At 42.2% G+C, this 25,474-nt stretch overlaps 1 protein-coding gene across 2 annotated transcripts in view; it reads right to left on the reverse strand.

The window, feature by feature from the left end:
* The window catches only part of MDGA2 (MAM domain containing glycosylphosphatidylinositol anchor 2), a 1,144,403-nt gene that overhangs the window by 70,138 nt on the left and 1,048,791 nt on the right, over positions 1–25,474 (reverse strand). For both annotated transcript variants that reach the window (XM_073609471.1, XM_073609469.1), the window contains exons 11-12: positions 13,686–13,863; positions 3,760–3,780 (exon numbers count right to left, since the gene is read on the reverse strand). In XM_073609471.1, the coding sequence (XP_073465572.1) occupies positions 3,760–3,780; positions 13,686–13,863 (199 nt within the window). The remainder of the gene's footprint in view (positions 1–3,759; positions 3,781–13,685; positions 13,864–25,474) is intronic.

Genomic DNA, 25,474 nt, shown 5'->3' on the forward strand with positions numbered 1-25,474 from the left:
AGGAGATCCAGGGGAGGCCCCTTGCTGGAGAGAACCAGTAGGAAGGCTAGTCTCTGAGAAGGGCCTGGTGACTTATTTGGAGCATGCACTGAAATTTGGGAATGTGCTTAGTGTTGCCGGTCGGCTTAAGGTTCTGACATTGTGAAGCTGGACATTGATCTGGAGAGTCTATAAATGATCTGTTATGGTGTTTCTCTAACCCTCACCTCCTTAACTGTTCTGCAATAAAACTTCAAAAAGACAGAAGTTACTGGTATCCAATATCCTTTCTTGGTCCTCCCCATTTTAGCCATGGACTCTGGGGGCCCTGGGGTGAAATGCTAGCCTATCCCTGCCTCTGGAGGAGCTATCTTTTCTTTGGGGTGTCAAAGGGCTGCTACACCCTAAAAAAAATGTCATCTACATTCTTGGGGCCTACAATACCTACAGGCTTACTTGTAGGTATTGTGGATATCTTCTAAACTTGCACTGTTTGGGAGATATTCAGAGTACATGCATTTGAAGGTCCGGTATACAGTTCAAAGCCCTTGCCATAAACAGTGGCTCCTGTAAACAGTGACGTCATTGCGCCCCTGGCCACTCATGTAGCCAGGGACTGCAAATGCCCCGAAGGAAGACCAGGGGAATATGGAAGCCCTCTCAGCTGTGACAGTGCGGCACTGGAGGTCTTCATTCTAAGGGAAGTTTCTCATAATGTGCTAGTATGCGATTCTGAAGAAGTCCTCTGATTGGAGGACGAAACGTGTCAATCATGTGACATCATCACATTATTCAACCCGGCAATGGAACCCACACACAAGCCGCAAGATCTCTGAAAAGGGACTTTAAGATAGGCTGGCTGGCCTGCTCTGTCTCTGGCTTCATAGAGCAACACTGGGCACTGACAAAAGGATTGTAACCACTATTACCTAGAAAAACCTCTTTTGCAGCAACTTTATGTGAGGATAACTCTGAAGGATTGAGACACAGCTCCATGGCCATCATCCAACAGATCCAATCATTGGTTCACTGAACCCCAGCTTCATTGTAACAGCGTAACAGTGAGTACTTTTTCTGGCAATTAGCCATTCATACTGTTTCAAATAACGCTGAATTGCTGAGATTTGACTGGAAAAACGATGATATATTACTCTAGCCACTGTGAAGTTGATACTTCTACAGACACTGTGACTTGTATCTATTAAAACAAAGAAATCTGCTGTCTTGAAAATGAAATCAAGATTTCACATCAGCAGTTCTTAATCCTCAACCCTTTTCAATTAAGAATCTAGTATTTACTGCTACCTTCACTGTGAAATCCTTAATGAATGGTTTGTACTACATAACTGCAACATTCTTTGACTATCATTTATTGCGGTTTTTCACAACCATTCCCCATCTATATTGAAGAAATACTTGCTGCTTTAAATCAATGACCAATTATAATACACATGACTATAGGGAGATATTACTCTACTATAGGGATGAGCCCCGATGTTTGCGCCGAATAGCAAACAATTTGGGGTGTTTGTGGCAAATTCGAAAGCCGCGGAACACCCTTTAAAAACCTATGGGAGAAATAATTTTAAAGGCTTATATGCACGTATTGTCAAAAAAAGTGTTTGGGGACCCGGGCCCATGTATCAATGCAAAAAAAAGTTTTTAAAAACAGCCGTTTTTTTTGGGAGCAGTGATGTTAATAATGCTTAAAGTGAAACAATAAAAGTGAAATATTCCGAGAGCAAAATTACATTTCTAAAAGGAAAAAAAGTAATTTAAAAGTACTCGCGGCTATAATGAATTGTCAGTCCCGGCAATACACATAAAAGTCATTGAAAAAAACGGCATGGGATTCCCCCACAGTCCATTACCAGGCCCTTTGGGTCTGGTATGAATATTAAGGGGAAATCCGAACCAAAATTTTAAAATAAAAAGTTGCGTGGGGGTCCCCCTCAAAATCCATACCAGACCCTTCAGGTCTGGTATGGATTTTAAGGGGAACCCCGCGCCAAATTTTTTAAAAATCCCCCCAAACATCCATACCAGACCCTTATCCGAGCACGCAACCTGGCAAGCAGAAGGAAAAGAGGGGGGATGAGAGAGCGCCCCTCCCTCCTGAACCGTACCAGGCCACATGCCCTCAACATGGGGAGGGTGCTTTGGGGTAGCCCCCCAAAGCACCTTGTCCCCATGTTGATGGGGACGAGGGCCTCATCCCCACAACCCTTGGCCGGTGGTTCTGGGGGTCTGCGTGTGGGGGGCTTATCGGAATCTGGAAGCCCCCTTTAACAAGTGGACCCCCAGATCCTGGCCTTCCCCCCTGTGTGAAATTGTAACGGGGTACAAATTTACCCCTACCATTTCACAAAAAAAGTGTGAAAATGTTAAAAATGACATGACACAGCTTGGAGACAAGTTCTTTATTAAAAAATTAAAAAAAATAAAACTGTCCCACATAGTCTTTTTTTTCTTTTTCAGTCTGTCGGTGGAGCAAGAGAAGAAGAAGAAAACAACCCGTCCGACCCACCTACATGGGAGGCACCCGCCATAATGACGGTCCTCTCAGGTGACAGCTCTTTTATAACTGAGGGTGGGGCCACACGGTGATGTCAACGGGTGACCCCGCCCCCCTATGGCGCACGGGGGACATCCCTATGGCTTCCCCGTAGCATCAGAGGGGGACGGGGCCACCCAGTTATGTAACCGTTACCATTTCACACAGGGGGGAGGCCGGGATCTGGGGGTCCCCTCCCCAGGTACGAAATGTAAAGGAATATTTCACTTTTATTGTTTCACTTTAAGCATTATTAAAATCTCTGCTCCCGAAAAGACGTCTGGTTTTGAAACTTTTTTTTGCACTGATACATGTCCCCTGGGGCAGGACCCAGGTCCCCAAAACACTTTTTATGACAATAACTTGCATATACTTGTAAGCCTTTAAAATGAGCACTTTTGATTTTTCATGTTCGTGTCCCATAAACTTTAACTTTGTTTGCGTGTTCGAACAAAGTTTTTGGCTGTTCACATGTTCTGCTGCGAACCAAACCGGGGGGGGTGTTCGGCTCATCCCTACTCTGCTACACACAGAAAGTTACCTCCATCAAGATTGATCATCTAGTGTCTAGTTTGGACTCCAGTTTTTGGTCATTTATCTTGGTGATTAAAGATATCCTTTTGTCTTCAATACAAATTTGGCAATTGCTACCTTTGCTCAGTGTGCACTTTATTTGTAACGGGAATTCTCATCGTTTTTTGATATCTGAGATAATTATCTTTATCATAGAATTTCCAGCATGTGGGCTGACAATCCGGATTGTCTTTTTAACAATGTTTTTATACATGTTATATGTTTTATGTTTTCTAGTATAAAGGTGTCTTATTTAGGAAGTCTGTCATTGATACAGATTTCAACTAATAAATGATTCAAATCAAACTGCTTGGTTTATGGTGCTTTTCTTTTTTGACGTTTCACTATCTCAATTCAATTTACATTATGACATTGCCTTGGAGGATTTTTTTTTTTTTTTCTTTTTCACCAGGTGTGGTTTACTATCGCTTTAAGGTCGAGGCAAAATAACAAATTTTAGCAGCAGGCAGCAGTGAGTGTGAAATCTGTAAGTGCAAATGTCTCATAAAAGCTCAGAAGATGTGGTGTGAAGCCCTTCACATGACTATACATCAGTTTTCTGGGAAACCCATTTTACATGAATTTCACAGTTAAAGTGATAAACAACAATGGTTTAGTAATCATCCTGCAGAATTTGAATATTTGGTACTTACGTAAATGTGGATTAATTGGAGCTGAAAAGCAAGAATAAAAAGAGATTATTACCATGTGTAAAAAAATCTCCTTCATCTTAAACTATCAAAAGCCACACATTTTCATTTACAAGATATAGAGATATATATATATATAGACCTATTAGTGTTAAATGAATAGGTAAGAAAGAGGGGAGGGATTTTTACGGTGCAAATTAGTCAAATATAGAAAAGAAGGCTATATATTTTATCTCTTTTTCTTAAAAAGAACAATTTTATTGTTTACATTAAAAACAAACACATATGCCAGTTAATTATAACAATACACTTAAAACAACGTGGTCAAAAAATGGGGAATAACATGTAGGATATACACTGCAAATTCATAGGTGGTAGTTATTGCATACTAGCCCGACATGTTTCGCATTAGTCGCTTTATCAAGGGGTATGCAATTAAGTAGCAAGTCATCCAATACTTTTAATGATTCTACAAAGAGAAAAGGGATGGGGAAAGAAAGGGTTTTACATATAAGAAAACATTTTACAATAATAATATAACGTAAAAGACATAATGAGATATGTGTTGTCACTCCGAAGCATCCATAGAGGCTTACCCCCAACAAGATTGACCCTAGATGAACTCGTCAAAACCAGCGTGTACAGATGCAGCCGAGCAAGACAGCAAGAGGGCTTGAATTGCAACCACAGGGAGCAGTAAGGAGAAGCTGTTATACAGATAGAAAGTATTCAATATTGGAGGGAGAATATCATTGTGCAAAGGGTTAATTGGACTTGTAGGAGGCATAGAATTTAAATAAATATCACTTACGCCAAAAAATAATTGCAGCTGCAACCAAAGAAGTGCAGTTGAACAGCAGAAGTGGTGATTGCCAACAATAGATGGGTAAAATGTACGTTAGAACTGGGAAACAAAAAATAATGAAATTAGAGTGAAAATGGGAGGTGTTGCCAATTTGTACAAAGGATGGAGGTAGATAATTAAAATTAAGGACATACTCCATAGAAAGGTGTTAAAAATGATGTTTTCAATCAACATCGTAATATGAATATGCTCAGAGTATAAGGGTTTTAAATTAATAAAAAAAAAAAAAAAAAAAAAAGGGGATATATAGGTAAGATTAAGACTCAACCAGAGTTCAACAGGTATACAGAAAACGAAGGCATCAGAGCATAGCTATGGAGTATGGAGCAAGGTATGGTGAACGCCACCAGTCACATTACCTGGCTTAGATCTTAGCTTGCATCCTCCGGCGCTGGCAGACATAGCTGTCAGATCAGCCGGTTTAAATACTGCTCCCCATCGAGACGGCGTGTGACGTTGCCAGCTCGATGCGGACGTGATGGCGCCACTGCGCAGGCCCGAGGGACCGAACCTTGCCAAACTTCAATCCCCACAAATCACTGCGCTGGTGGAGGCAGCCGACATGCGCACTGCTGCGCAAGGTAGCTCCTCCCGCACAGCGATCGCGTAGGGACGAAGGAGGCGGGGAAGGGTTGCGATGGTAACCGGCAAGGGAGCTGGTTTGGAGGGGATGCACGGCGCGGAATGGGCACATCAATAAGATGTGCCCCGGGCGTCCGTGTGGATGCGGCAGCCCCCCTACAGCTGTCATAGCGAGACTGGACTGGAGCGGCCTGACTGAGAGGGGTCAAAGGAGTAACCCGTCGAGTCGGAAGGACCACAAACCATCCGATCCCGATCGGTGCTGCTGAGGGACAACACATAATATATCAATCAAGTCATGAATACAATAAAGGACATAATTAAATGGAACATCATTAAACAACAGTTACAGATTTAACAAAGTTTGCAGAATAGAATGTAAAAATTGACTAACATGAGTACATGTAAACAGCAAGTCATTTAATGAAAATGACATAAAGGGAGGGAGGGTGAAGGTATGGGAAGGGGAATTAGGGAAAATGGGTGAAGAGGTGGACGAGGATGGTGTCAGATGTGGGTTGGCATCAGGGAACATTGCATGAGCAGCTAGATCAGAGGAAGGGTCTGTAACTAAGGCATTCATTAAAGCCTGGGAAATGGGTGGCTTGGAGACTGTAGATCCAGCGGGCTTCAAGCTGGAGGAGTGTCCGATCAACACTTCCCCCTCTTTCGTCCAGTGGTACATGCTCCAGAACATAGAACTTTATAGTTCTGGGATTGAAGTTATGATACAATCCTACATGCCTGGCAATGGCTGTGTCCATTTGTTTTTTCAAAATTGGCTTTATGTGGTCTCTAATTCGTTTATAAAGTGGTCGTTTCGTTTTACCCACATAAAATCCACCACAGATGCACTGAGCTAGATAGATTATGCCTGGAGTTTGACATGTAGCCCTAAATTTTATTGAATACCACTGACCATTGGGAAGTAAAAATTGTGATGTACTTTCCACATAGGGACAAATATCACACCTGCCACATGGGGAGATACCTGTGTGGGAGGAGTTGTTGTTATTTAGGGTATCTTGAAAATGGCTGTAAACCAGACGGTCCTTCAATGACGGGGCACGTCTGTAGGTTATTTCAGGAAAGGAGTTGATATGTTTGCTGACTGCTGAGTCGGCAGACAAAAGGGGCCAAAATCTTGCTATGATATTTTTGATCTCTCTATGTTGGCTAGAGTATCGAGTGATCAATCTGACCGTGTCGGATTTTTTTGGGGGCTTCTTTGAAAATAATAAAGGGTCTCTGTTCTGTATTTTTACCTTGTTATATGCCCTTTTGAGACACGCATGGCTGTATCCTCGGGACAATAGCCTTTTGTATAGGTCTTTTGCTGCTAAGTGGAAATCAGTGTCCCTACTACAGTTGCGTCTTAAGCGCAAATACTGACTGTAGGGAATGCTCCTCAACAACGGGCCAGGGTGTGCACTAGCTGCGTGAAGGATAGTGTTCCCTGCCGAGGGTTTTCTGAAAAGTGACGAGTTTAGTTTACCATTGGTATCGATTGAGATGGTGAGATCGAGGAAGTTAATTGCAGTTGTACTGTATTCCATGGTGAAACGTAAATTAAAATTGTTGACAGAGATCAATTCAAAGAATTCAAATAGTTCTCTTTCTGACCCAGACCAAAATAACAGAACGTCGTCTATGTATCGATACCAGGAGACGACCTTTTCCAATAAATGGGTCAGGTCGTCCCTGGAAAACAAATCTTTTTCCCACCCCCCCAGGTACAGGTTGGCATACGATGGGGCACATTTAGTCCCCATCGCAACCCCCTGCACCTGGAGGTAGTGGGAAGAATTGAACATGAAGACATTGTGTCTTAGTATGTAGTTGAGAAGTTCTAGGACAAAATCATTATATTTCTCAAACGAGGGACCTCTCTCTTGTAGATGGTTACGTACGATTTCGATACCCTTATTATGGGGGATCGTATTGTAAAGACTTTCGATATCCAGTGCAACTAGATAGGTGCCTGGTGGGAGAGACATATCTTCGATAGTTTTTAATAGGTCTATAGTGTCTTTAATGTAAGAGAAGAGGGAGGTGACGTGGGGATGTAAATAGTTGTCAACTAGACAGCTGGCATTTTCCGTAAGACACAGGCAGCCCGATATTATGGGGCGTCCTGGAGGGTCTACGATGGATTTATGTACCTTTGGTAAGGCGTAAAACGTGGGGATTCGTGGGTCCCTCACATTGAGGTAATCCCACGTATTCTTATCAATGATGCCTTTGTGGTATGCCCTAAAAATGATATTGTAGTATTCAGTGTTGAAATTTTGTATTAGGGTTTTGGAGATGGGGCGGTACCAATCTTGATTGGATAGAATTTTATTGCACATATTGATGTATTGAGATATTTCCATAATAACCAAATTCCCGCCTTTGTCGGCAGGTTTAATTATTATTTTTTGATTGGATTCAAGAGATCTAATGGCAGCTTTTTGGTTTGCGTTTAAATTAGGTGATGCAGAGGGGCGAAGGTTGGACTCTTCGATTGCTCGTGAGGTCTGTGTAACAAATGCCCAGATGTTGGGGTTCGTATTTAAAAGGGGAAAATTTTTTGACTTTGGTTTGTAGGACTGTGGGGGGGGGAAAGACACACCGGCGACCGACAGCTCCGGCAAATGTATATAACCAGAGGCGTCGTCGTCCGTGTGTTCGGTCCCTCGGGCCTGCGCAGTGGCGCCATCACGTCCGCATCGAGCCGGCAACATCACACGCCGTCTCGATGGGGAGCAGTATTTAAACCGGCTGATCTGACAGCTATGTCTGCCAGCGCCGGAGGATGCAAGCTAAGATCTAAGCCAGGTAATGTGACTGGTGGCGTTCACCATACCTTGCTCCATACTCCATAGCTATGCTCTGATGCCTTCGTTTTCTGTATACCTGTTGAACTCTGGTTGAGTCTTAATCTTACCTATATATCCCCTTTTTTTTTTTTTTTTTTTTTTATTAATTTAAAACCCTTATACTCTGAGCATATTCATATTACGATGTTGATTGAAAACATCATTTTTAACACCTTTCTATGGAGTATGTCCTTAATTTTAATTATCTACCTCCATCCTTTGTACAAATTGGCAACACCTCCCATTTTCACTCTAATTTCATTATTTTTTGTTTCCCAGTTCTAACGTACATTTTACCCATCTATTGTTGGCAATCACCACTTCTGCTGTTCAACTGCACTTCTTTGGTTGCAGCTGCAATTATTTTTTGGCGTAAGTGATATTTATTTAAATTCTATGCCTCCTACAAGTCCAATTAACCCTTTGCACAATGATATTCTCCCTCCAATATTGAATACTTTCTATCTGTATAACAGCTTCTCCTTACTGCTCCCTGTGGTTGCAATTCAAGCCCTCTTGCTGTCTTGCTCGGCTGCATCTGTACACGCTGGTTTTGACGAGTTCATCTAGGGTCAATCTTGTTGGGGGTAAGCCTCTATGGATGCTTCGGAGTGACAACACATATCTCATTATGTCTTTTACGTTATATTATTATTGTAAAATGTTTTCTTATATGTAAAACCCTTTCTTTCCCCATCCCTTTTCTCTTTGTAGAATCATTAAAAGTATTGGATGACTTGCTACTTAATTGCATACCCCTTGATAAAGCGACTAATGCGAAACATGTCGGGCTAGTATGCAATAACTACCACCTATGAATTTGCAGTGTATATCCTACATGTTATTCCCCATTTTTTGACCACGTTGTTTTAAGTGTATTGTTATAATTAACTGGCATATGTGTTTGTTTTTAATGTAAACAATAAAATTGTTCTTTTTAAGAAAAAGAGATAAAATATATAGCCTTCTTTTCTATATTTGACTAATTTGCACCGTAAAAATCCCTCCCCTCTTTCTTACCTATTCAAATTCTGCTTGGGATGTGGTGCCTACTCTGAGGGTGTTTCCCATTTCGGAACCAAAACTTGCAACTATTAGTGTTAAGTGTTGAATAACTGCATTGCTGTTAGCATTTCTGTAAACAAAACACAGCTAATGTAATGGAAAAAGTTAAAAGTATAACTGTTAGTTTTGGATAGATTGGAGAGGGATTAGAACACCTGTCAGTTTTTATTTTTTTTGTTATTGCTGTCTGTGCCCCCCGTTGGGGAGATTCACCCTCTATTTATCCGGTTTACCATTATCATTGAAAGTGAAATAAAAAGGCAATCCCAAATTTTGGGTTGTCCCCAGAAAAGTAATAGAGGGGAAATCTTCCAATGGGAACACTACTTTTGGTGACTTGGAGATCCCCAAGGAATTCCCTTAAGAGGAGTTACGCCTAATTAAAAAAAAAAAAAAAAGTCAGCAGCTACAAATACTGCTGCTGCTGACTTTTAAAATAAGGACACTTACCTGTCCGGGGCGCCCGCGATGTCGGCACCCGAAGCCGACCCGTCCCTCGGCTCTTGGGTGGAGGCGCCGTTGTCTTCGGTAAGGGAATCGGGAAGTGAAGCCTTGTGGCTTCTTGTTTGGCTATGGGACGGGAAATCTCTGCAACTGGACACAAATGGTGAAAGAAAAACTGTCACAACTGTTATAACCCTCCCTTACTCTATCCAAAAATGAAAACAACACTTTTTGCCTTTAGTTCTGCTTTAACCCTTTAGCTGCCAGAGCCGTTTTTGCGTTTATTTATTTATTTTTTGCACACGTTTAAAAAAATCACTTTAGGCCTGAAGAGTACACAAAACACACACATATTATATATTTTCTGAAAGCAGATACCCTATAGAACAAAATAGTGGTAGTTTCAATTTTTCATGTTGCATGATATTACCGCAAAGGTCAAGGAAACGCAACATTTCAGTAAAAAACACACTAACGTGAATTTTAGAGCAAACCAACGCAATAAATTACACACATTTTTGGTCAAATATAAAAGACGAGTTTGCACCAAGTAAATAGATACCCAACATGCCAAACCTTACATTTTTGCGTGCCCGTGAAATGGCGTCAAACTTCAGTACCCTATCATTTCAATAGACAACGCTTCAAAAGCCCCGTAAAGATATCGGTTTAGTGTTACGGAGGAGGTCTTGTGTTAGAATTATTGCTCTCACTCCGGCGTGCACGGCGATATGTAACATGTGTATCGTAATCAACGATTTCATGCGTAGGCTTTAGGTTTATGTTTGTGCGTGTGTACATGTGGGGGCTCAAAATGGGGGGGGGGGGGGGATTTTATGTGCTTGGGTGTAACTTAATTTTTTTTGCAAAAAAAACCCATTTTTTTTTCTTAACTTTTTTTTCATCACATAGGGGACACCGAGAGCTTGACCCGGAGGTGACAGCAGAGATGTCACTTTCTGGGTCACAAGAAGAAGAGGAGGAGAGCGGACGTGTTTCTTCTCTTCTCCTTTCCCTCTGCCTGCTGACACCTGCCATGGAGCTCCTGGGTACACCAATAGGCAAACAGAGCCCGATAAGCGGCGGGGGGGAGCCCCGGTACCGGGGTGTGTGCGAGCGATCGGACGGCAGCAGAGCCGCCCAAATGCTCTCACCTGACAGGCGGGAGTCTGAATGTCAGTTTCACACACAATCCCAGTGGCTGCAGCCACTGGATTGTGTGCGATACCCCCTGCTGTTAGGTCTGTACGACATACGGACCTTGCGGCGAAAGGGTTAAGGGAAATCTGTGACCAGGCCAAGGACATTCAAGTACAGTATTTACATACCCTATATTGCCAAAAGTATTGGGACGCCTGCCTTTACACACACTTGAACTTTAATGGCATCCCAGTCTTTGTTCGTAGGGTTCAATATTGAGTTGGCCCACCCTTTGCAGCTATAACAGCTTCAACTCTTCTGGAAAGGCTGTCCACAAGGTTTAGGAGTGTGTCTATGGGAAGGTTTGAGCATTCTGCCAGAAGCGCATTTGTGATATCAGGTACTGATGTTGAAGAGAAGGCTTGGCTCACAGTCTCCACTCTAATTCATCCCAAAGGTGTTCTATCAGGTTGAGGTCAGGACTCTGCAGGCCAGTCAAGTTCCTCCACCCCAAACTGCTCATCCATGCCTTTATGGACCTTGCTTTGTGCACTGGTGCACTGTCTCATTGGAACAGGAAGGGGCCATCCCCAAACTGTTCCCACAAAGTTGGGAGCATGAAATTGTCCAAAATGTCTTGGTATGCTGACGCCTTAAGAGTTCCCTTCACTGGAACTAAGGGGCCAAGCCCAACCCCTGAAAAACAGCCCCACCCCATAATCTCCCCTCCACCACTGATTTGGACCAGTACACAAAGCAAGGTCCATAAAGTCCAAATTTTGTGGACAGCCTTCCCAGAAGAGTTGAAGCTGTTATAGCTGCAAAGGGTGGGCCAACTCAATATTTAACCCTACGGACTAAGACTGGGATGCCATTAAAGAATTGAATACAAAGAGCTGCGCTTAGAACAGTAATTTAGGTGTGCTGCCTCCCTTAAAAAGCTTCCCTAGGGAATCTCTACTAACTAGAATTATATTAACAAGGGTTGTGGCGCTTCCTATGGGGTAATAGATGGGAGGGGTGGTTACCCAGATGGTTTCCCTCAATGGATCCCAATAGAGGTACCTGGTACCTACCAGGGAAAAAACTTAGTTACCGTAAGGGTATATATGTCTGTGCCTACACACATACACATATATATCCACATGCACCCGTGTGTATCAGCAGATATAAATAAATAAATAGATAGGTAATGTCTTCAAGGGGTCTGGCCTGAGGCCCTTAATACTGTGGTAAATCTGCACCATATACCACCACTATGTGAAAATATCTATACCATATATACGTAAACCTTATATGCTCAACTGATCCAAAATAATTCAAACCATCAAAATAAACCTCTGCTCCCCGTGCAGAAAAAAGCACGTGTAAATATGAGTAAAGACTTTACATATTATATCAAATTAGTGCAAATAAATGTATTATAATCAAATAAGTCCAAAGAAAACCAAGGTTAACAATTTTGCAGTAATTATAGTCCTTAAAGTGAAAAAAACTTTTATGAAAAAACTTTTTTGTGAAAAAACTTGTTCAGATCCAATGTTTCAACAATTTCGTGACTTGAGTGCTCTTGGATAATTCCTGTGACTTTTGTGCACCCCCTTGCGGGTCCCCACTCACCAGATCCAACAGCCCCAAAAGGGGCGACCAGCATAGGATGTCTCAATCACGGTCTCCTCTCCGCGGCAGTTATGCGGGCTCCTCAAGGTGGTTTCCGTGCCGTTGATTTTCCCAATGGATTCCTCCAACCTCAGATGGAACAGGTTGCAAGGGGAGTTGCGATCCCAATATTCTCTCCCCCACCTTCCTACCGAGCATCCAGATAGTTTCCTACTATTGGGTTCAATGTTCGCAGTGGCTCCCTAAATTATGGGTTTCCTTATCTTTACAATTTTGGCCTTTTAGTCCCCTTGCAAACTGTTGAAACATTGGATCTGAACAACTTTAAGGACTATAATTACTGCAAAATTGTTAACCTTGGTTTTCTTTGGACTTATTTGATTATAATACGTTTATTTGCACTAATTTGATATAATATGTAAAGTCTTTGCTCATATTTACACATGCTTTTTTCTGCACGGGGAGCAGAGGTTTATTTTGATGGTTTGAATTATTTTGGATCAGTAGAGCATATAAGGTTTACGTATATATGGTATAGATATTTTCACATAGTGGTGGTATATGGTGCAGATTTACCACAGTATTAGGGGCCTCAGGCCAGACCCCTTGAAGACATTACCTATCTATTTATTTATTTATATCTGCTGATACACACGGGTGCATGTGGATATATATGTGTATGTGTGTAGGCACAGACATATATACCCTTACGGTAACTAAGTTTTTTCCCTGGTAGGTACCAGGTACCTCTATTGGGATCCATTGAGGGAAACCATCTGGGTAACCACCCCTCCCATCTAAGACTGGGATGCCATTAAATTTCATGTGCGTGTAAAGGCAGGTGTCCTAATACTTTTGGTAATATAGTGTATGTATGGGAAGCAGTGATTGAACAATACAAGCTCTCACCTACTTTTGTTTCTGCAGGCACCTTGGAAGTAATTCATCCTCAAAGTTCACAGCAGAAGCACTGCTGTGGACTCTCAACAGGAGCTGAGATTACCTCAGAAGCACCCATTCCAGGGCACCCGGCCTCTGTTACTATTAGAGATCAAAAGGGTGTTACGCTGTCAAGTCACTGTTGGGAGGGGTAGCAGAGTAATCAGAGCCCCTTACAGACCCCATTGAGGAGAATAATATGAACGATACAACACTTGCCCCCTATCTTACTATACATGGATTACAGGGTTATTTAATAGTTGATGTGTATTGATAACTTTTGGAGAATGAAAATATTGTTTAGTTTAACTTTAAGACACACACAAATAACTGACCCCCAAAAACAGCACATAGCTCATTTGAGATTAAATTTACACGGATCCCTCCCCCCACCACATAATTTATTTACTTACCACTATACTTGATAATTCTAATAGCCGAGTCTCCCTCTCCAAATCTGTTGATAGGCGTTAGGCGGATCTCATATGGTTCTGGCTTCACGAGTTTAGTTAGATTGTTTGTAATTAGCTCTCCCCTCTTAATATTTCCTTCCACTGAAATTTCAGTTTCCCACCAGCGCTGTTGCCCGGCCTGTCAAAATGAGACAAAAGAAAAAAAAGACAGAAAAAAATGATATGCTAAATGCTTAAAAGCGGTAGTAAACCGCACCAATTTTTTTTTTTAAACCCTGTAAAGTAAAGGCATAATGTGCTAGTATGCATTGCATACTAGCACATTATGAAATGCTTACCTTAGAACAAAGCCCTCCAGCGGTGCGCTGTCACTGCTGAGAGGACTCCGATCTTCACCCGGTTTTCCTTCCAGGTTCGCGTGCTCCGTCTGTCTGATTGGCCGTGCTGCAATGACGTCACTGACCGTGGCACGAGGCTCTAAAGGAATGCCATGGGTATGCCATCCTTTCAGAGCGCATGCGCCGGTGACGTCACTGTGAATATCTTCTAAACCATGGGAGTTTAGGAGATATTCACTGTGCCTACAGGTAAGGCTTATTATAGGCTTTATTATAGGCTTTCCTGTAGGTACAAGTGCAAAAAAAGAGTTTACTTCCACTTTAAACAGATGATGGTTTATGTCTGACACAAAGCACAGAAATCAAAGTTTACTGTACCCCATAATGCAGAAAAGATATTCAAAATATTAACTTATTGGAGAAATGTATTCTCCAGTTTAAGTTGTAATTAGACATGTGCAGAACATAATAATGTGTTTAGTTTAGATTCGTTATTTACTTAAATTTGTTTTTTTTTTTTAGAATCACTTTTTCTTTATTAAGACAAATTTCAACATGCAACATAGAAATACACATTGTACAATATATCTATATAAATCTTTTCATTAACATACACCACACTAATCCCCCCACCCTGAGAAAACACACCGGATCCTTGCTCATGTCCTCTTCAAAAGAGAGAAAAAAAAAGAAAAAGGAAAAAGCCCACCCACTTTCCTACCCATAACCGAAACTCAATTTGTGCAAAACATTATTTAAAGTATAATTAAGAAGGGGACTTTACAGCGCCCTATTACATGTGTCAAACAACCAACAATACAAAAAATAAAGAAGTAATAAAATAAATAAATATATATATATATATATATATATATATATATATATATATATATAGTATAATTTCGAATTACTATTTTCATGTCCTATTATGTTTAGTGTTTTAATTCAATATGATCTCACTCTACTATTTCATTTTTTATACCTCTCCACCTTTCATTTCAATCTACCCTTCTTTATGTGATTCCATTACGTGTTGCCCATCCCGTGCCTAATTTACTAATATAACATATTCTCATCCTTTAATGACATCAATCATCTCTCCACTGTGCCTCCCAGAGGAGGAAAAAAGAAACGGCACAAAAAACAACACAAAAAAAAAACAAAAAAAAAAATCTCCTCCCATTTTCTCCTCACCAGATGCATCTCATAGACTATCCGATCCATAACGCATCATTGCCCCCAAAAGGGTTTAATCCACCCCTATTTCTGAGGAGTAATCCGGCCATCCTGCCCATGTATCTTTAAATTTATTCTGCTGGTCTTTAACCATATGTACCTAAATTTGTTTAGTTAAATTCGTTTTCGGAACTCGTTTTGTTTATTCAAATTTGAATTTATTCAATTTTTTTCAATTCTAATTGAATTCCATTCAAAATCAAAAAATTTATTCTACTCAAAATTCTAATTTTGAAAGATGGTTATATTCTTTCTCATTCCATTCTATTGTTTTTTCTATTCTGCTTTTTTATTTTCTATTCTGTTCTTTTCTAGTATATTCTATTCTTTTATATTCAAATTAATTCTATTCAAAATTTGAATTTGTTCTATTCGAAATTCGAATTTCAGAAAATTGTTATATTCTTTCTATTTTATTCTATTCTTTTTTATTGTATTTTATGTTCTATCCTATTCTTTTCTATTCTATTCCAATTTATTTATTTCAGTTACTTTTATAGCGCCGTCAATTTACGCAGCGCTTTACATATACATTCACATCAGTCCCTACCCTCAAGGAGCTTACAATCTAAGGTCCCTAACTCACATTCATATATACTAGGGACAATTTAGACAGTATTCAATTAACCTACCAGCATGTCTTTGGAGTGTGGGAGGGAACCGGAGTACCCGGAGGAAAACCACGCAGGCACAGGGAGAACATACAAACTCCAGGCAGGCAGTGTCGTGGTTGGGATTCGAATCAGTGACCCTTCTTACTGCTATTCGAAATTCTAATTTCAGAAAATTAATATATTCTGTTTTATTCTATTCTATTTTTTGTTCTATTCTATTCCTTTATTTTCTATTCTATTTTGTTCTTTTTTACTCTATTATTTTATTTTCTATTCTGTCCCTTTTGTTTCTATTATATTTTTTTCTATTCTTTTAGTTTGTACTCTGTTCTGTTTTACTCTATATTCTATTCTTTTATTTTCTATTCTATTATTTTCTATTCTCTTCCTTTATTTTCTATTCTATTTTATTCTCTTTGGAAATTTGAAAACTATTCAAATTCAATTTGAAAACTATTCAAATTCAAATTTCATCTGAAATTTTCATTCGTTATTTCAGATACGTTTAAATTCGTTACTGTTGTAATTCGGAAATTCAGATACATGCCAATTTCCGAATAACGAAAAACTCATCCGAATTTCAATTTCTGAATGAATCGAACCAACCGCAGATGTCTAGTTGTAAAGGCAGAATTGTCACAAGCCAATAAACAGTGTTTAACCACTTCCCGCCCGCCCTATAGCGGATTGACGTCCGGGAAGTGGTTCTGTTATCCTGACTGGACGTCATATGACGTCCAGCAGGATAACATGCCGCAGCACGCCCCCGGGGGCGCGCATCGCGGCGATCGGTGGAGCGGTGTGTCAGTCTGTCACACCGCTACACTGATCTTGGTAAAAAGCCTCCGGCGGAGGCTCTTTACCACGTGATCAGCCGTGTCCAATCACGGCTGATCACGCTGTCAATAGGAAGAGCCGTTGATCGGCTCTTCCTCACTCGCGTCTGACAGACGCGATTAGAGGAGAGCCGATCGGCGGCTCTCCTGGCAGGGGGGGTCTGTGCTGATTGTTTATCAGCGCAGCCCCCCCCTCAGATCACCACACTGGACCACCAGGGATCGCCACTAGGACCACCAGGGAAGGGGCAACATGTTGATGGCCAGGTATGTACCCCATGGCCATCCACATGTGCCCAGTGTGCCCAGTCAGTGCCAATCAGTGCCCACAAATGGGCACTGATTGGCACAATTATGTTGCAGTGATGCCCAACAATGCCACCCTTAGGGGCATCACTGCAAACAACCAGTGCCGTCAGTGCCACCCATCAGTGTCCATTCATGCCACCTGTCAGTGCCCATCCGTGCCCATCAGTGCCCATCTATCAGTGCCCATCCATGCCCATCTGTGTCAACTATCAGTGCCACCTATGAGTGCCCATCAATGCCACCTATGAGTGCCCATCAATGCCACCTATGAGTGCCCATCAGTGCCGCCTATAAGTGCCCATCTGTGCCACCTATGAGTGCCCATCAGTGCCGCCTATCAGTGCCCATCAGTGCCGCCTATCAGTGCCCATCATCAGTGCCCGTCAGTGCCACCTCATCAGTGCCACCTCATTGGTGCCACCTCATCGGTGCCCATCAGTGCCGCCGTATCAGTGCCAGTCAGTGCCCGTCAGTGCAGCCATATCAGTGCCCGTCATTGAAGAAGAAAACGTACTTATTTACAAAAAAATTTTAACAGAAACAAAGAAAAACTTGTTTTTTTTCCAAATTTTCGGTCTTTTTTTATTTGTTGCGCAAAAAATAAAAACCGCAGAGGTGATCAAATACCACCAAAAGAAAGCTCTATTTGTGGGAACAAAATGATAAAAAATTTGTTTGGGTACAGTGTAGCATGACCGCGCAATTGTCATTCAAATTGCGACAGCGCTGAAAGCTGAAAATTGGTCTGGGCGGGAAGGTGTCTAAGTGCCTGGTATTAAAGTGGTTAAAGTGGTATTAAAAGAGGATCTTGAAGCTGTATAAACAAAAATAAAAAATAGGAGCTACAAATACTGTAGCTGCTGACTTTTTTTTTTCAAACATTTTTTATTAAGAGCCAAAAAGATGCATACATTACAGACATTTCAAACAGTGGTGGAAAGTCCATGACAATAATTGGCAATTCACGTAACAAATATCATCAAAGTCACGGAGTGTAACAAAAGAAACGGTACAGTATTTCAAATGATGTTTCAAGGTTGCATGTCAAACGAGGATAAATCTTATAGCACAACTGCATCCCTGCGTAAAAATGATTTCAAACCCACATTTTGTATCTTGTGAGGTTCAAGAAAGCCTGCGTGCGGAGACAAGAGAGGTAAAGAAAAAAGAGTAAAAAAAACAATGGGGGGGGAGGGTCTTAACCACTTCAGCCCCGGAAGATTTGGCTGCTGAATGACCAGGCCATTTTTTGCAATTTGGCACTGCGTCGCTTTAACTGACAATTGTGCGGTCCTGCAATGCTGTACCCAAACAAAATTGATGTACTTTTTTTCCCCACAAATAGAGCTTTCTTTTGGTGGTATTTGATCGCTTCTGCGGTTTTTATTTTTTGCGCTATAAACAAAAGAAGAGCGACGATTTTGAAAAAAAATACAATATCTTTTTCCTCAGTTTAGGCCGATATGTATCCTTCTACATATTTTTGTTAAAAAAAATCCCAATAAGCGTATATTGATTGGTTAGCGCAAAAGTTATAGCGTCTACAAAATAGGGGATAGATTTATGGCATTCTTCTTCTTATTTTTTTCTTTTACTAGTAATGATGGTGATCTGCGATTTTTATCAGGACTGCAATATTGCGGCTGACAGATCAGACACTTTTGACACATTTTTGCGACCATTGACAATTATACAGTGATCAGTGCTATAAAAATGCATTGATTACTGTATAAATGTCACTGGCAGGGAAGGGGTTAACACTAGGGGGGCGATCAAGGGGTTAACTGTGTTCCCTAGGTGTGTTCTAACTGTAGGGGGGATGGGACTGACTAGGGGAAGAGAGGGATCGGTGTTCATACTTAATCTGTTTCCTCTCCCCTGACAGAACTGGGATGTGTGTGTTTACATACACAGGTCCCGGTTCTCACTCTGTCACAAGCTCTGTAACTGTGGCAGCTTGCTCTGTTCCCGACTGGCCACCTCAGTTATACAGCGGCAGAATGGCTTCCCTGAGCAAGCCGTCGTAGCTGTATGTTGGACCTTTAAAATGCTGTAGAAGGAGCCCGATGCTCTTACAGTGTCTTAAAGGGCCGACGTACAGCTACGATGGCTGTATAATCCCTGCATTCTGAGCGTAACACACACTCCTGATCCCTGCATTCTGAGCGCAACGCACTCCTGATCCCTGCATTCTGAGCGTAACCCACTCCCGATCCCTGCATTCTGAGCATAATGCACTCCTGATCCCTGCATTCTGAGCGTAGATCTCCATCTCTCTAAGGTTGCCTACCCCTGCTTTAAAGCAGGTTATACAGCACAGTGCTTGTGTCCCCATATCACCTAAAATACCTGGCTAATCCTGCCTGATTCTGCCCTCCCCCCTGTAAACTGACCACGGTTTATCATGGCTGCTAAGCCCTGACACCGTGGTCAGTTTACATGCCTCCGCCATACACTCTCTCCTCTGTCCTCCTCTGTCCTCTCTCCCCTCCCTGCCTGTCAGCTCGTATCTGCTCCACAATCCTCCCGTCCTGCTGCTAAAATAACAGTGTCATGTCCCTACAATCCACTCTGTCAGAGAACACGTGGGAGGTAACATGTGGGAGGAGAGAGGCGAGAGACGCTCTGATATAAGGTAGAAATCTGCTTTTTTTTTTTTAAAAAAAAGGACCTACAGTGGGGCACATGTTATCTAACAGAGTGGATTGTAGGGACATGACAAGTGGCTTTACAACCACTTTAAGCTGCGTAGGGCTTTTTTCACTGTCAGGGCGATAACGATGTGGAACTCTCTTCCAAAATCGCTGGTGTCAGCCGGGAGTATGGATATTTAAAAAAAAAAAAACTGTAGGGCTTACATATTAACCGCTTCAACCCCGGAAGATTTTACCACCTTCCTGACCAGGGCACTCTTTGCGATTCGGCACTACGTCGCTTTAACTGACAATTGCGCAGTCGTGCGACGTGGTACCCAAACAAAATTGACGTCCTTTTTTTCCTACAAATAAAGCTTTCTTTTGGTGGTATTTGATCACCTCTGCATTTTTTATTTTTTGCGCTATAAACAAAAAAAGAGCGACAATTTTGAAAAAAAAAAAACACAATATTTTGTACTTTTTGTTATAATAAATATCCCCATTTTTTTTAAAAAAAGCTAATTTTTTCTCAGTTTAGGCCGATATGTATTCTTTATATTTTTGGTAATAAAAATCGCAATAAGCGTATATTTATTGGTTTGCGCAAAAGTTATAGCGTCTACAAAATAGGCGATAGATTTATAGCATTTTTATTTATTTATTTTTTCTAGTAATGGCTTGATTGGCACGATTTTTATCGTGACTGTGACATTATGGCGGACACATCGGGCAATTTTGACACATTTTTGGGACCATTGGCATTAATACAGCGATTAAAAATGCTATAAAATGCATTGAATACTGTAAAAATGTCACTGGCAGTGAAGGGGTTAACACTAAGGGCCGATCAAGGGGTTAATTGTGTTCCCTAGTACGTGTTCTAACTGAAGGGAGGAGGGACTGACTAGGGGAGATGACAGATCGCTGTTCACACTTTGTATGAACAGATGATCTGTCACTTCTCCCCTCAGAGAACCGGGATCTCTGTGTTTAGACACAGAGATCCCGATTCTCACCGTGTTATGAGCGATCGCGGAGCCCGGCGGTCATTAAGACCGCCGGGCACTTGCATCGGCTCCGCGGGTGAGCTGCAGGCGCGCCCCTAGCGGCCACCAGAGGGAGTGACGTAACATAACAGCGTTTTGCCTGCCCCTTGCCATTCTGCCACAGTACAACTGTGGCGGCTGGTCGGGAAGCGGTTAAAGAACACAACATACAGGGATATGGGAAATAATTATAGACATTGACCTACACAGGTTGAACTGGATTAAAGGGATTGTAAAGGTAATTTTTTTTTTTCTTAAAAATAACAAACATGTTATACTTACCTTCACTGTGCAGCTCGTTCTGCACAGAGTGGCCCCGAACCTGGTCTTCTGGGGTCCCTCGGCGGCTGTTTCAGCTCCTCCCCGCAAGCATTAACCACCTTAATTCAAGCTCCCTCGCATGGTGGTTAGTGCTTGCGGGCGCGCTCCCGTGATACAGCCGGCAGCTATAGCCGCTCACTGTATCACTCGGCCCCGCCCCCCAGCGCGCCGCGTCATTGGATGTGATTGACAGCAGCGCGAGCCAATGGCTGCGCTGCTTCCAATCCATCCACTGTAGCCAATCAGCGGCCAGGGTGAGCGGAGGAATAGATGTCGGGAACGCGAAGCTGACTTTCGAGGCGTCAGGTAAGTAAAACAGGGGGGCCGGGGGCGGCGGTATTGTCAGAGGTTTTTTCACCTTAATGCATAGAATGCATTAAGGTGAAAAAATTTTTACCTTTACAACCCCTTTAACTATTGTCTTTATTCAACCTTACCAACTATGTAACTATGTACTTTTCCTTGGAAGCTTAGTCGGTTACAGGCAGTTGAAATATAACCTAATATAAACAGATTTAGGTATTGTTCACACTTGCGGTTAAATTGGGAGTAGTGTACTTGGTTGAGCTACAGTGGAACCTCGGATTGCGAGTAACGTGTTTAATGAGCGTTTCGCAATATGAGCACTGTATTTTGAAAAATCCTAACTCGGTTTGCGAGTGTTGTCTCGCAAAACGAGCAGCATTCAGGCCGAATCGGTTTGCAGTTCCGCGTTTGGCCTGAGGTGGGGGGGGCACCGGAGCCGAGTGGAGTCGAAGTGCGCCGATCATAGCCATTCGGAGCGGTTCGGAAATGCTTGGAAAGACTCGGAAATACCATGTTCCCAAGCCTTTCCGAAGTTTGTTGAGGTCAGCAGAGCTATCCTCGGGCCTTTCCGGCTGTTTACGAGGCTCTCCGGCGCCCCCCTGCCTCTGGCCGCATGCGGTATTGCATGCTATTGAAGTCAATGCGGAACTATTTATTTTCGTTTCCATTGACTTCAATGGGGAAACTCGCTTTGATATGCGAGTACTTTGGATTACGAGCATACTCCTAGAATGGACTATGTTCGTAATCCGAGGTTCCACTGTACTTTTTAACCCTGTAAAGGTACCGGCCAGGGGTGTGGCCATAATGCTTTGCTTTGAAGCTGTGGCAGGAATTAAACCCCCTGCCCCAATTGGCCAGCATTGCCGCCTACCATTCAAGTGAATGGGGCCATGGAACAACAGCTCCGCAATCACAGCACTGCCCGGGTTGTGGCGCAGAGGTGCGGCATTTAGAGGTTAAAACAGGCAGTGAGGAGGTGGCGTCTCGGTATGTGTCGTCTGGTCGTTTTTTTTATATGTGCTAATAGTTTATTATTTCACTTGGATAATCAGCAGAGTGTAACCTCTTGGAAATGCTGCCAGTGAGTTATCTAACGCACTTACTGACAATCCGGCTTTGTGTTTGTCACAAGTCATATCTGGTAAGGAGAGTGATTTCAAAAAACCTGAAGCCATTTAATTTGAAGAGAAAAGTTTTTACTGCCTCCTGGATTGTACATGAATGGATTTCCCATAATGCATGGGAAGAGTGGAAAGTCTTCGTTTTTTTTTTTTTAAGCACGATGTCCATATATTAACTGGAAATCTAAATTTAATCTCTGAGGCTTTTAAAATCCATTAATAGACTTGAGGAGAGAAGAACTTTCTGCATGTTGAATATATTTTGGACAGGCACCAAAATTTCAGTCTGGACACAGTTAACAGAAACATTAAATCCTGCTTAAAGTCAGAGGATCTGTTTAAAGAACGATCATGAAGTCTTCTCTGTGGACGAAAGTAAAAGCGAAAATCAAAACTTTAACTATATGTTTCATAATCTCTTTCCTCCATTTTTTTTTTCAAAAGGACTATAAAGTGAGAACCTCCTAAATGTTCTATATGGATAACCTATGTATGCAATCAAACTCCTCCTGATGGCTCTAATCTGGCTGAAGCACCCACCTAGTCCTGCTGCCAGTCACTGCCTGACTCCCAGAAGCAGAGATAAAGAAGGCATATCACGGTGTATGATCCTACATATGGAAAAAAAAAATAACTATTGCACAAGATTGAGTAAAATTGTATAATTTGGAAAAATTGGCCTTAATGTATAAAATAAAGTCCTGGTGATTAGTATAAGACCAGCCAGAGTCACTGGATGATGGTTGCAGTCTTCAGTGAACTCTAATGCACATATAGTAAACAAAAGTAAGAGGGTGCCACCTTCTAAGTGCAGACATTTATTAATAAATATAAACCATAAAAAACATATTTTCACTCACTGCATTAGGTCAATAATAGACATGTCAATAATAAACCTCTGTGCAGGAGTGCATAAACACTATATTGACAAAAGTATTGGGACGCCTGCCTTTACACGCACATGAACTTGAATGGAATCCCATATGAGTCCGTAGGGTTCAATATTGAGTTGGCCCACCCTTTGCAGCTAGAACAGCTTCAACTCTTCTGGGAAGGCTGTCCACAAGGTTTAGGAGTGTGTCTATGGGACTGTTTGACCATTCTTCCAGAAGCGCATTTGTGAGGTCAGGGACTGATGTTGGACAAGAAGGCCTGGCTCGCAGTCTCTGCTCCAATTCATCCCAAAGGTGTTCTATCGGGTTGATGTGCAGGCCAGTCAACTTTCTCCACCCCAAACTCACTTATCCATGTCCTTATGGACCTTGCTTTGTGCACTGGTCCAAATCATTTGGTGGAGGGGGATTAGGATGTGGGGTTGTTTTTCAGGCGTTGGGCTTGGCTCCTTAGTTCCAGTGAAGGGAACTCTTAAGGCGTCAGCATACCAAGACATTTTGGACAATTTCATGCTCCTAATTTTGTGGGAACAGTTTGGGGATGGTCCCTTCTTGTTCCAATGAGACTGTGCACTAGTGCACAAAGCAAGGTCCATAAAGTAAAGTGCGCAGTCATGTTGGAACAGGAAGGAGCCATCCCCAAACTGTTCCCACAAAGTTGGGAGCATGAAATTGTCCAAAATGTCTTAGTATGCTGACACCTTAGGAGTTCCCTTCACTGGAACTAAGGGCCAAGCCCAACCCCTGAAAAAAAAAACCACACCATAATCCCCCACCCCACCAAATGATTTGGACCAGTGCACAAAGCATGGTCCATAAAGACACGGATGAGCGAGTTTGGGGTGGAGGAACTTGACTGGCCTGCACAGAGTCCTGACCTCAACCCCATAGAAGACTTTTGGGATGAATTAGAGCAGAAACTGCGAGCCAGTCCTTCTCGTCAAACATCAGTGCCTGACCTCACAAATGTGCTTCTGGAAGAATGGTCAAACATTCCCATAGACACACTCCTAAACCTTGTGGACAGCCTTCCCAGAAGAGTTGAAGCTGTTATAGCTGCAAAGGGAGGGCCAACTCAATATTGAACCCTACAGACTCATATGGGATGCCATTAAAGTTCATGTGTGTGTAAAGGCAGGCGTCCCATTTTGACAATATAGCGTATGTTTTTATGGTTTATATTCAGAACTTTTTTTTGAGTGGGAACGCAATTCCAGCACCTCCAACACTGAATTCATGTAATGGCAAGGGGTGCTGGAGGGTCTATTGATGCTGGCTACTGGGGGATATAGGGATCTATTGTTGCTGGGGGGGAAATATATTGTTTCTGATAGGGGTCTGTTGTTGCTGGGGAAGTTTATTGTTGCTGCTGGGATATCTATTGTTGCTTGGGCGTCATTTGTTGCTGGGAAAGATCTACTGTTGAGGGAGGGGGTCTAGTGTTGCTGGCTGCTGGGCAATCTATTGATACTGGCTGCTGCAAGATCTATTGTTGCTGGTTGGGGTCTATTGTTGCTAGGGGGCATTTGTTACTGGGTGTTACAGGGTGTCTATTGTTACTGGGGGGGGGTCTATTGGTTGCTGGCTGAAGGGTATCTATTTTAGAGCTTCTCTTGTTATCATTAGCAAATTCCATACAAATTACTTAGCTTAGTTAGTTCTGTATTCGCTAAAAGGGGCAGTACTGGGAGGTAGGTAGGAGGAACCAAGGGATGGTGTTCAGAGGTGGGTAGGGGGGCAGAGACATGGGGTGTCTCGGAAGGGGGGTACTTGCACCTATTCTCTGAGAAAAAAAAGCCCTGTTTATATGTATGAATAAATGGAAGGTGGTTCCCTCTTCCTTGTATATACAATACGATCCTGCCTGTGCACACCAGAATTAGCACTGCTTAGTGGTATCAGGCAACTTTTAGTTCCGGATGGAAGTCTTGGCTGTGACAAATAGTAGACACTCCAACAAGTTCTTGTTAAAGGCATTGTAAACATTCCTACCTACAGCTTGTGCATTAATCATGTAATTTCATGGTGTCATTTGTTGCTCTGTACACAGTATTTCTTCACATTCCAGTGTCAGAATTTTCCGTGTAGAAACATGAGGCATACGACATAGAACTGCACAGGTTAATGTAC

Source organism: Aquarana catesbeiana, linkage group LG13, assembly GCF_042186555.1.
Source record: "Aquarana catesbeiana isolate 2022-GZ linkage group LG13, ASM4218655v1, whole genome shotgun sequence".
NCBI lineage: Eukaryota > Metazoa > Chordata > Amphibia > Anura > Ranidae > Aquarana > Aquarana catesbeiana.